This window comes from Lactuca virosa, chromosome 7 (assembly GCF_052849685.1).
Source record: "Lactuca virosa cultivar CGN04683 chromosome 7, Lactuca_virosa_CGN04683_v6, whole genome shotgun sequence".
Classification (NCBI taxonomy): Eukaryota; Viridiplantae; Streptophyta; class Magnoliopsida; order Asterales; family Asteraceae; genus Lactuca; species Lactuca virosa.
Window position 1 is genome coordinate 40,878,060 of NC_136432.1, and position 13,342 is coordinate 40,891,401.

Below are 13,342 nucleotides of genomic sequence, written 5' to 3' on the forward strand. Positions count from 1 at the left end.
TATATTATATTAGCCCACATATATTAGCCTCTTTGTATCAGCCCATATAGCCTTGTATGTATTCTATTTATTTGCATCTCATTAATGAAATACGTTTATGGAAAAATACTTTGATCAGCAGTTAGTTAGTAATCTTCTTATACATACACACTTTCAAGTAAAACCAAATCATGCCTTATCCCCTCTCCGACATCAATATGTATATCTTGTACTATGATATCGACCTGTCAACCTCTCCATATTCTTGTGTATACTAAAGGTGACTTCTCACACACCAATAAGATCATTCTAAGCCATATTGTATGCTCTTATTCTCACTCACCTCGACGTATATATACCAAATTAGGTATCATAGCATACTCTCGAGCTCAACTTTCAGATATGACTACCCGGTGATACCAGATTCACTACAAGAAAAAAGGCAATTAGCGGCGAGAAAAGTCGTCGGTAATGATAATAGCGGCGACACGTCGCCAGTAATAAGTCGTCGCTACTGCTCTGTCGCTATTGATCAAAACGTCGCCGGTAAAGATAATTGTCGCCGCTAATGCTCTTGTCGTCGACAATACTTGGTGTCGTCGTTAATGCCTATGTCGCCGCTGATGATGATGTCACCGGTAATAGTGTCGCCGGTAATAACCTTTTTCATTTTTTAATTAACGATTTTGGGTATAAAAAACCAATACATAACGACATTAAATACAGAAAAAAAATTACATAACAACATCCGATTAGATACCAAATACTGTTATAATAAATTTCATACCAAAATAAACAACCAAAGTTTTACATTTCTAACAAGTAGCAAAGTGTGTCGACAAGTGTAACACACAACACACAAATTAATTATCCGACAAACCACCATCTCCGTTTCCATCGTTTCCTCCTTGATTATTCCCCAATTGAAAAAACGCATAAAGCTCCTCCCTACACGCCGGGTCGTTGAGCATTGCCCGAAGATTTTCCAACTATATAATAAAAAACAACATATATAAATTTATAAGTTAAATTATCAAACATAAACAAAAACTACCAAAGTACATTCCTATTTATTGCACTTAAATACAAGATATACCAAAAATACATTGTTATTTCTTGCACCTGGGACAAAAACACAATTACGAAATCAACATGCATTTATCAATGCCAAAGTACATTGCTATTTTTAAACTAAGACAAAAAACCAAAGTACATTGCTATTTCTTACACTTAAGACAAAAACCCAATTAACAAAGCTTTTAGCAAATAATCACCACAAACCAAAATTACTAAATCAACATGCATTTTATGATGCCAAAGTACATTGCCATTTTTAAACTGGAAACAAAAAACCAAAGTACATTGCTATTTCTTGCACTTGGGACAAAAACTCAATTAACAAAGCTTTTAGCAAATAATCACCACAAACCAAAATTACCAAATGAACATGCATTTAATGATGCCAAAGTACATTGCTATTTTTAAACAAGAGACAAAAAACCAAAGTACATTGCTATTTCTTGCACTTTGGACAAAAACCCAATTAACAAAGCTTTTAGCAAATAATCACCACAAACCAAAATTACCAAATTAACATGCATTTTATGATGCCAAAGTACATTGCTATTTTTAAACTAGATACAAAAAACCAAAGTACATTTCTATTTGTTGCACTTAAATACAAGAAATACCAAAGTACATTGCTATTTCTTGCACTTAAAATACAAGAAATACCAAAAATACATTGTTATATCTTGCACTTGGGACAAAAGCACAATTACCAAATCAACATGCATTTATTGATACCAAAGTACATCACTATTTTTAAACTAAGACAAAAAACAAAAGTACATTGCTATTTGTTGCACTTGGGACAAAAAACCAATTACCAAAGCTCTTAGAAAATAATCACCACAAACAAAAATTACCAAATCAACATGAATTTATTAAAATTAAATAATCTTGTTTTACTTGTGATGGCTGTGATGGTTGTGATGGCTGTGGTGGTGGTTGCAATGGCTGTGAAATCGGCGGGATAGCAGAAGGTTTCCGGCCGATGCCTCTGATATGGCCACGTCGTTCTCCTAATACTTTCTCAAAAGCAGCTCTTTCTTGAGCGTGTGTTAACTCTCTTTCACCTTCTGGCTCTTGCGTTTGTTCTAAGAGCTCTTCAATTTTGTATTTCCCAAAAGCGATTAATAATTAAGTATAAATAAACACTTAATTATATGATAAAATTATAATTAAATAATTATGTATTGTTGTTCCGCATCGACAGTAACAAATACACCAACCCTATCGGTATAAGCCTTGTGAAACGTTTCCACTCTCTTAAGGTTCTGTTTAACATAAAAAATTAGATTATATTTTAAATAAATAATTGCATGCATCGTACGTTACCTTCTTATAGCAAGTACTGATATACGAGCTAGACCCCCCACGATTCACGATTGTTTGCATTTGACGGACTTTTTTGTTCATTTATGAAGCAATTTTGTGTTCGTCCGTTTGAAAATACTCAATTGTTTTCTTCCAATTATCAACATTCATATCATATGGAGGGTTGGCTAATGCTCTCGGGATATCCTTATACCCTTCGACTTCCAAAAAAATATTATTTTGCATTAGCTTTACGCTCTCGATAACCGTTTAACAAAGCTGCTTGAAAACTCTCTGACAACATACGAGTGTCTGGATCCCGGTACATCTGATCCAAATCAAACTTTGTATACACAAAAAAAAAGTTAACCAAGTAAAAACCAGTCATAATTAACCATATAAAATATTTTTATATAAATAATTTACCCCTAAATGTTGTATTAGTGTATCCTTTATTGTAGGGGAAACTTTTTTCCAAGTCCATTTATCAAAAAGGACCATCCGCTATATTATTTTTCCAATTTCTCGTGCAAACATGTCTTTCGACTCTCCTACGGGATCATATGCCATATCCCTATCATAATCCATGTTAATCGGTTTGCCCTTATTCTATAAGAGCGCTCTTTCAAGCTTAATATTTTTGGCTTTGCCTCGGATTTTCCTACGTTGCTTAACTACAAATATAATTAAAAATTATTAGAAACAATATTTAATTTATAATAACTGAATAAAAATAGTAAATAAAAATTCATAATAAAACTTACGGTCCTACTCATGATGACCAACATCTCTACCACCTGGGAAAGATGAGTCCTCAGCTCCATCACCCCCGTATCCACGGCCCATAATAGCAGCCATGGTGTACACAAACAAAAATCATATCGACATCATTTCCTGAAAAATTATTTATTTTTTGGTTGTATAATTCTTTATTGTAACAAAACATAGTATTATGTATATTTTAACTATATTAAAAAACATACATGAGTATTATATATTGAAAGATTTTCCATAAAAATAATAATAGTTAAAACAAAAGTTAATATGGCATAAATATTTTTTTAATAATATTATAATAACTTAAATTCTGATTTCAAATATTTATTCATATTGTTAAAAAGGAATTTTTAAATATTAATATACTTAGTGGGAAGGAAACTATTCGTGATGCTTTAAATAAAATAAGTTTATATAAATTGAAACTTTCAATTATATATATATATATATATATATATATATATATATATATATATATATATATATATATATATATATTAAATCAGATGGGAAGTTTCATGAAACTTTCCATGTTTCTAATTTTAACACTATAATTTTATTTTTTCTTAATTTTGTCTTCAACAAACTTTTCATTTTTATAATTTTACCCCTTTATTTTTACTTTTTCATATTTTTGCCACTAAACATTCACTTTTACTTCTTTAAAATCATTTTTCTTTATTCTTAGGCTGATATCAAGATCCTCGTTACAGATTCAAAGTCAATTTTGTCACCGATTCTGGGTACCTTCGCCACCATGTTTCTTACTTCTTATTTGACTCATTATTTAAGCACACATTTTATATATATATATATATATATATATATATATATATATATATATATATATATATATATATATATATAAATCACATGGAAAGTTTCAACATGAAACTTTCCATGTTTCTAATTTTAATACTATAATTTTATTTTTTTTTAGTTTTGTCACTAAAGTTTCAACAAACTTTTCATTTTTATAATTTTACCCCTTTATTTTTACTTCTTCATATTTTTGCCACTAAACATTCATTTTTACTTTTTTAAAACCCTTTTTCTTTATTCTTTTATAATTTTACCACTTTATTTTTACTTTTTTATAATTTTGCCACTAAAGTTTCAACAAACTTTTCCTTTTTATAGTTTTGGTACTTTATTTTTATTAATTTTGCCACTAAAGTTTCAACAAACTTTTCATCTTTATAATTTTGACACTTTATTTTTACTTCTTTATATTTTTGCCACTAAACTTTCACTCGTGCAAGGCACGGACCTTTTCCTAGTTTATATAAAATCAAAACTTTAATGAAAGAATAATAATTAAGAAGCAAGAATACAGCCATTGCACTCAAATATGGGCGGAGGAAAGGATAACGAAAATGAGACCGGAATTCCAACATAGAACTTTCTAATCATTCATATATATAAACATGCATATACAAATTAAATACAATCACTAACTTCAAATTAAAACACGTATTTTTTTATGTGGATCATAAAGATATTTTCTTTTTTGGAACCGGCGGATATTATTAAAACCACGGCCTAAAAGAAAAAGACCGGACACAAAAGAAAAACAAAACAACTTACAAAATGTCAAACGGGGAACAAACCCAACATTCTCATCTACAATTTCCAAAATTACCCCTATATTTCAACAAACTAAATACAAGAGAAATCACATTATCCGCCAACTTTGCAGGGTTCACTTTAATTCTGTTAAACCAAATATCGTTCCTTGCTTTCCACATACACCACAGAAAACCATAGCAGATAGCAATAAATATTCTCCTCTTTTTTGGACAGTTCCCACATGAGGCAGCAAAATTAACAAAATCTGAAGTCGAAATGAACCTCTGTATAGGAATGCCACACCAATTGAAAATCCAACCCAAGGATTCAAAAGCAACCGGGCAATCCAAGAGAATATGATCCGCAACGTCCACCCCAATAAAGCACATTTTACAGGAAATAGAAGAAAGGTTGATACCTCTCTTGGAAAGAGCCACTGCCGTAGGAATACGCCCCATACAAGCTCTCCAAACAAAACTAATACACTTTATAGGAACTAAGTGAAGCCAAACTGTGGGGTTATTTACCGGGACGGTCAATTTACTGTCAATGAGAGCCCTAATATCACACACACGAAAAGAACCATCGACAGCTAACCTCGATCTCTAAGTATCAGGCCCATTGGAGCTCACAACAAACCTTGTGATATCCACAATAGAGTTCAATTCCAGCAACTCTTGAGAATTGTTGGGTTTCCTCTTCCAAGCCGATGAGAAAGTGCCATCAGCCCATCTATCACTTAAAAAGCAAGTTTTCTTCTTGTCTAACGCATATAAAGAAGGGAATTTCACTGCCAAAGTTCCGTTCTTTAGCCAATCATCTAGCCAAAACAGAATTTTCTTGCCATCCCCCACCTGAAATTCAAAAATATCTGAAAAATCAATACCAATATCGCCAAAAGTCAAGAAGACATTGACAATACTACTCCAAGTGCCCAGGAAAGAATTTTTAGCCCAAGAGTGAATAGGCTTCCTTTCTCATCTATGACTACTACCAATCACTCGCCTCCAAAGAGTGTCCTTTTCCGCATTAAAGATATTTTTAATATAATCAAATACACATACTGTCACATACATATACCACATATACATACTTTCACATATATACATATACTACATATACATACTTTCTCATATATATACATAATAGCATTCTACTTACACAAAATACACATGTTTTCATCTACATATTATACACACATAGATACACCAAATACATATATTTTCACATACGTACATCAAATACACCAAAAAAAACTTGATGATGAAAAAAATACACTATTTATACACACATATACCAAATTCCACATAATATATATAAACACATATTTTGCAACAAAATCTCGAAATTCAAAGTAAAAAGAACATGTTGTGGCCGGAATTGAAGAGATGGTGTAGTGGTCAGTGGTGGTCCTCGGTAGTCACACTCTACCCGACGTTGACCAAGACAAATAGACCAAAAAAACTGAAATTGAAGTGTATTTTGCAATTAATCATAAAATGGACCTGGAAATCAATGTTATAAGAGAAAGAGAAAGAGAAATCAGAAGTTGAAGCTACCATTTACCCGATTTAAAGACTTTTTCGCCGGAATTGAAGTTTTTTCCGTCGGAGATTGAAGCCCTAAACCCCTTTGATCAATAATCGCACAATGGGTAATACCCTTCGTCGGCTGAAGCGATATTGATGCAGAGAAAATAGGGGGGAAAACGGGAGATGAATAGAGAAGAAAGAAGTAGAAAGTGAGGTCAGCGTTGTTTTTTTTATCTACGCAGGCCTTTACCGACGACTCTTTTAGCGGCGACAATTAATTCTTTAGCGGCGACAAGTCTGTAGGGAAGGTTACCACGCCTTTTTTATTCCACTTTTAGCGGCGACAATATCAACCTTTTGCGGCGACAAATTGTCACCGGTATTGACTTTGTGCGGAAATTAACCCCAGTCGTTGGATTAGCTCATCAATCAAATAGTTGAGATTCACTGGAAGATGTTAGTGCGGATTCGGCCTCAACCCATTACCGACGACATTATTAGCGGCGACGAAGGCATTTAGCGGCGACACAAGCTTAAGTCGCCGCTAAAAGCCACCGTCGCCACCAATAATGTCGCCGGTAATGACCTTGTTTCTTGTATTGATTCTCATACGACGCTAGTAGCAAATGTCCCGACGTTCATAACCCTTGCTATGATCTGACGTATATCAAAGGATGCTTCTAACAATGTGCTCACTCATTGTTAAGATTTCAAATGATCGAAATTTGATATATTATAGGTCTATTAAGTCCATGAAACTCATTAGGATAATTGGCATTATTGGACCTGATAAAAACAAGCAATAAAATCGACTTGTTTGTTTTATTTGTTATAGAAGGGGTGTATACATTTAATAGGGGGTGTATATGGACGTACAAAAACGAACATAACCAATGTATCCCATGTAACATACAAAGATTTAAATCCTTTTTTGAAACCATGGTATCGACATTTTTAGAATTCCTAATTGATAATACAGTTCATGCATAACACACTTCACAAGTAGTTTTAATACATTATATATACAAAATCTTGAATCTTTATGCGTAAATCTTGTACCTTTAGTGCACACATGCATGATCTTATATGTTCCTCACAAAAGCTAAAGCATCATATACATAACATGCATGCGCATAAAGAGAAAGCTTTTTCTATGTTAAAATGGTGTACATGTTACAACTTTTAATGCAAACTGTGCTAGTCCATAGTTAATATCATTCAACTTAATATTTAATTTGATTTGCCTTACTGGTAGAATGCTTCCTTTGATAACTGATATAGAGACAGTTCAAACATGTGGTATATTAATTATCAAGAATTACAAACAATAAATGAAGGGACAAACGCCAAAGAGTATATTGTTAAATACATGTAGCACATCATTGTGCTTATCCATTAATAACAAAACATAATACAAAATTTAATTTTAAAAATTAATAAATGATCACATTTTATCAAGTGTCATGGTTTTATTCTAAAATATTAAATAATGATATTTATTAAAAGAATTTAGACATGAGTGGGAAGGAGGCACGTGCTGAAATCAGCTTTAAGAAAGAGAGTTCATTGGGGTGCACATGAATGAGAAGATAGATTTGGACCACAAGGAATTAACGTACAAAATCACCATACATTTATAAAATATAAGAAATGTTATGATCGCTTTTAATTTTCTGTATCTTATCGTTATTTTATTTGTATTAAGTACATCGAAACTCATTATCAAACTTGTGTTTTTCTTGTGCTGCATAAATAGGATCAATGAAATACGAATTTTAAATACCAATTGATCGATCGGGGTACCTAATATTCTTAATAATATAATAAAGATGATTTATCATAGATTAGATGTAAAGGGCAAAAGCATTCAAGTTAAAATGTAATCATTCTTGGTTGCCATTGAAAAACAATGTAATCATTCTCAAAACAAAAGTAAAAAACATGAAAATAATTAACAATGTATGTATTTTTAGTAGGGGTGAGCATAAACAGATACCCAACCATATTTGATGGAAGTAATTCCTAAGATGACGGAACCGGAACCGGAACCAATTGAATCCGTTATAAAACAATTTAAACTTTCATAACTAGCAATCTTATAACTGTGTTTTTTATCAATATTTTTTTCTTTAACGGCGATAAACACGAAGATAACTACCGGGCTTTCATTCATAACTCATATGTGGTAATGTTTCGCTCACCCAAGAGTTAAAATGCACTAAAGGATACATGCAAATTATAACAGGAGCCTTACGTTTTGATTTGAATTCAGAAAATTACAACAGTAGCCTTTTATTTAATTTGAAATGAAAAAAGTATACATTCAAATTATATATATATATATATATATATATATATATATATATATATATATATATATATATATATATATATATATATATATATATGTTAACAGCTTAAGGCGGTTCCAAAACTTTGCGAACTGGAATCGGAATCGCATAAGATAGTTTCAGTTTCGCAACATGCGGTTCCGAGACTGTTCCAGTTCCAAAACCAAGTATCATGCTCTACTGCTTACCACTAATTCTTAGTATATATCAGGTTTTTTTTAGGGCATATATAAAATGTAGTCTTAGCGTGTGAAAATATTATTTTTTAGGGTATAAAGTGTACTTTTGATTTAGTTAAGTTATAATAAGATTCATATACGTTTCACATATGAAGTTTAATTATGATACACATGTCTCGACCATTTCCCATATATTAGGTCGAGAACCTATGTACGTACTTCCTAAAGACAACATAGAGTAATCGAAGATATTATTATTATTTCATGACGTATACAGTTTTTTGACTTATTGAGTTTACATACATTTATATATAATTGAAATTAATAAAAAAAAAATCTTATTATAAGAAATTAACAAAGCTCACAAACACCAAGGTACGTGACTCCAGTTACATAAAATGCACAATGTTTGTGCTTTGTGCTCCGCATTCCAAGAGACAGTTAAAAGAATCTAATAAAGTTCATCTTATATAGACATGTCCACAGATTTCAAGATTCCTGGTTAACTCATATAAAAACATTCGATATGTCAACAATATATAGCTATTTTTAATTATATCTTTAATTACGAAAAATGGCTAAGAAATCTGATTGTAATTTGTTGATTTGATTGATGTACGTGTATTATGACGTGTTATCAACCCAACGCAATGCAATTGATTTGAAAGAATTATACAATCATTTTATCAAAAACCATAAATAGCGAGTTTAAAATTTGGATATTAATTATAATACGATGAACAAGATCAAATTCAAACACATTACACTGAAAGATTGAACGTTAAACATATCCCCCTCTCTTCTATACCAATATACCCTCATTCTTTCCCTCTTAATCCATAAAGAAAAAACAAAAATATCCACTCCTTGAAAAACCCACCACAAACCCTAATTTATATAGAGCATATTACTTATATACACAAGAAAAGATAGAAGAACACACCAGGAGTATTGAACCCAAATTCTTGGTATTGCAGATTCTTGCATAAATTGTTGATGATCAAACTTGGGTCGATGAGATGAAGAGGATCCGAGGTTCCTCTCAGCGCAAAACTGATCTTTTATTTTCCAACCTTTTGGTGTAAAATCTAAAAGGCTGAAATTTACTTTGCTAGCTGACATGATCACTCCGATCCAATCCCCTCCCATCGATGCTTTGACATGAATTTTGCCTAAACTAACTAAAACAGACCAAAGTTTAGTGAAAAAAGAAGGTGATCATGTGAAAAAAGATCATTCGGAAACTAACTGGAAAAAAATGATGGGGATTTCGAATTAGATCAAGGAAGGAACCGATGAACCAATGTTGGTTGAAGGATCAAGCTGCCAACCTCCACCATCGGTATCCCATAGAAGAGAATTCGGATCAGAAGAAACAGCCGCTTCGATTTGATCATGCTTATTATGTACATGAAAATTGTTGTTATTCCATTCCATCCTGTTTCGTGCTTCTTCCATTTTCAGATCTTTAACCATCGAACCACCATCATAACTTGCAAACCCCATGAATCTTTGTTGCTGGTTAAGGCTTGAAGCTAAGAGAGAAGCCATGGTAGGAGCACTAGTGGAGCTAGTAGTCGAACCACCACCATACATGGAGGAGTTGTAGTTTGAAAAAGTTAAATTTGAATTATGACCATGGTTAGCCACAAGTGAACCTCCTTGTCCCATAGACGAAAACCCTAATCCTTGTACATTCATATGAGGTTGAGGAAGATCATAACCAGAAACAAGGTTTTCGTTTACGCTAGAAACCCTAGCATCAGATCTTGGGTAATTGGGGTTTTGAGGTAATAACCCATAAAACAAAGGGTTGAGATGATGATTGCTGTTACTATTTGAGGTGGTGGAAGATTGGAGATGATTATGATCTCTAGGGTTAGGTCTAGGGTTAGGATTATGATTATGATTATGATTTGGGTTCGTGTTAGCTGCAGCATGAACAGTAGTCGTGATTGGTCTCTTGACTCTTTTGTTCTTCCTGCAACCACCACCCACAGGGACATTCCTCAAGGTACCACCCCTGGTCCAGTACCTCTTACAAGCTTTACAGAAATGTCTTGGCTGCGACAAACTGTAGTTGTTGTAGTAGCAAAACTTTGTGTTCGATGAATCACATCGTGGGCACTTCAACGCTTCATGTGGTTGATGTTGTTGTTGTTGTTGCAGTTGATGTTGTTGTTGCTGTTGCTGTTGTTGGTGATGTTGTTGAAGTTGAATCGGTTTCTCCATAACATGAACTCCGGATGCCATCAACTCATTCTTGTGATGGGTCTAATGCTAAAAATGTTTAGGAAACTAGATACAAAAGAAGAAAGAATTATGCGGTGTTTTTGTTGTTTTTGGCTTTGGTATGTGAAGTGTGGAAGAAGAAGATGAAAAACAAACAGAAAGATGGAGATAGATACTCCTTCCAAATGCTAGAAAACAAAAGACATGGGTCATGTTTTGTTGTCTAAAGACTTAATAATTGAGAGAGAGAGAGAGAGAGCCTGTGGCCACTCGTTACTAGTTGTAAACATGTATACGACCATTCTTGAAAATTCTCAAGGTAAATTTGTATACGCACATAACAAGATTCAAAATATACATCCATAAAAACTATAACATCACTTTTTTTATCAGGATTTTTCAGAGAGGTATAGATTTCAATTTATCTGAGATAATATATATGTTGATTTTAATTATGTTTCTTTAATATACTCCTAAACTACACAATTGTCCCTAAAAAAAAAACTTTAACTTTCAACCACTTGAGTTGACGTGCACAATGTCAATACCAGATATCCCTTGTGGATCAAATTTAAATACCCACATAACAAGAGTCAAAGATAGAACAATATATCAATTAATGAAGCACAACAATAAATTTACTTTTTGTGGATATGGTTTTTTCGTAGATGTAACAATTTTGATCAATTTACTAAATTGGGTCATTTTTAGTTACATAATGTAAATACCTATAGAACAAGATCGAAAACTACATGGATCGATACAATAAATATACGACAAAAATCCCATTTTTTGAAATCATTTTTTTTTTCGTATATATAGTAATTTCATTCCAATTACATAAAATTTTATCAATTTTGGATACATTAAATATCCAACGGATCAAATTAATAAGTAGTTTTTAAAATTTTACCATAAGTGCTACGTATTAATATTTCCCCTACACTTTTTTAGCACATTTACATGCATGCTTAAAATGTGAATAAATATAGAAGTATGGATACTTTGCGAACAAAATGTCCATACAAGTTAGCGAGTGATTACAACTAATTGAATGATTGAAGACACTTTTATTATATATCAAGATATCTACATTCTTCTTGTTTTTAAACGGAGAGATTGTTTTTCATCCTTAGGATCTTAAACATAATAAAGATTTTAAGATTAAAATCGAGTATTTATAATGTTACAAGCCTATAATTTTATTCCATAAATGCAATAACTACTCATTGCTTTTGGTATGTTTGGGGTATGCGACTGTATATAGCTCATGTCGTTTTTGGGGTTCATTTTTTTTACATACATTAATATTAATAATGAATTAGGGACACATCAGTAAAGGATCAAGATAGTTTTTAATTTGATTAATTTTATAACAATTATATATTAATATTTAATATCTTTTGTTTATATAAAAATTTATATTGAAAGACTCATTTTTAATTTAGGCACATGGCCTATAAAATCAAATGACCAGCCCTATTATTCATAAAATTTATTGGGAAGCCAGAAAAAAAGAGGGTTGGATAGTTGGTCAAGCTTACTTTTTTTACCACCTTTAGTTATTTGGGTCTCTGTCAAAATATATTTTTTCCTTAACTGGCTAAGATACATTTATTTTACTAGCAGTGAATTTTAAAACGTATATATATAACGACTGGTTTACGAAGATCAGTTAGCATCGGGTTTTTTTCTGCAAAATAAAATAAAAATAAAAATTGGATTCATGCATGGAAACAAGAATAAACGGACAAAGGGTAGGATTATAAACCTGTGAGAGGTGTTTTCTTTTCAGTAAATTAAGGCATATTTTAAATAATTTCACGTGATTAGGGGTCTAAAAGATTACATTCACAACTGTGTTATCATTAGTTTTTTGCTTTTTTCAATTTAATTGTACTCTTGTTGACTTTGAATATTCAAAAATTTATATACAACTAGGGAAATGTTATGAAAAAAAAAAAAAGCAAATTTAAATTATTTACTTTAACTTTTGGGAAAACAAACTTATTAAGGTAATTAACTTTTCGATTTGTTTATATCTTGGTAATTTTTTTTTTTTTTACATATTTAGATAACAAAATTTTTGTAAGTGTTCACATATGACCATTATGACCGGCTGTAGCAGGTTACATCCGGTCATAACCGGTCATAATCGTCATATGTGAATTTTTCCAAAATGTTCGTTACCTAGATGTGTAAAAAAAAATAGTTACCTAGATGTGAACAAACCGAAAAGATAAGAGTAATTTACACGAATGGTCCTTGTGGTTTGGGTATTTTGTGTGTTTGGTTCTTATCTTATTTTTTAACTCGGATGATTTCTACTATTGATTTTTGTCGT

The 13,342-nt window shown here is 31.9% G+C and overlaps 1 protein-coding gene across 1 annotated transcript; it reads right to left on the bottom strand.

The window, feature by feature from the left end:
• Positions 1 to 9,466: 9,466 nt before the first annotated feature.
• LOC145125156 (dof zinc finger protein DOF1.4-like) lies at positions 9,467 to 11,251 on the bottom strand. Its single transcript, XM_079060645.1, has one exon. It carries the CDS (start codon positions 11,017 to 11,019, stop codon positions 10,042 to 10,044), a length of 978 nt encoding a protein of 325 aa, XP_078916771.1. The 5' UTR covers positions 11,020 to 11,251; the 3' UTR covers positions 9,467 to 10,041.
• Between the last annotated feature and the right edge of the window lie 2,091 nt (positions 11,252 to 13,342).

Bases quoted from the DNA above. Each gene is read 5' to 3' on its own strand.
- LOC145125156 (XM_079060645.1), bottom strand. From the start codon at position 11,019: ATGGCATCCGGAGTTCATGTTATGGAGAAACCGATTCAACTTCAACAA.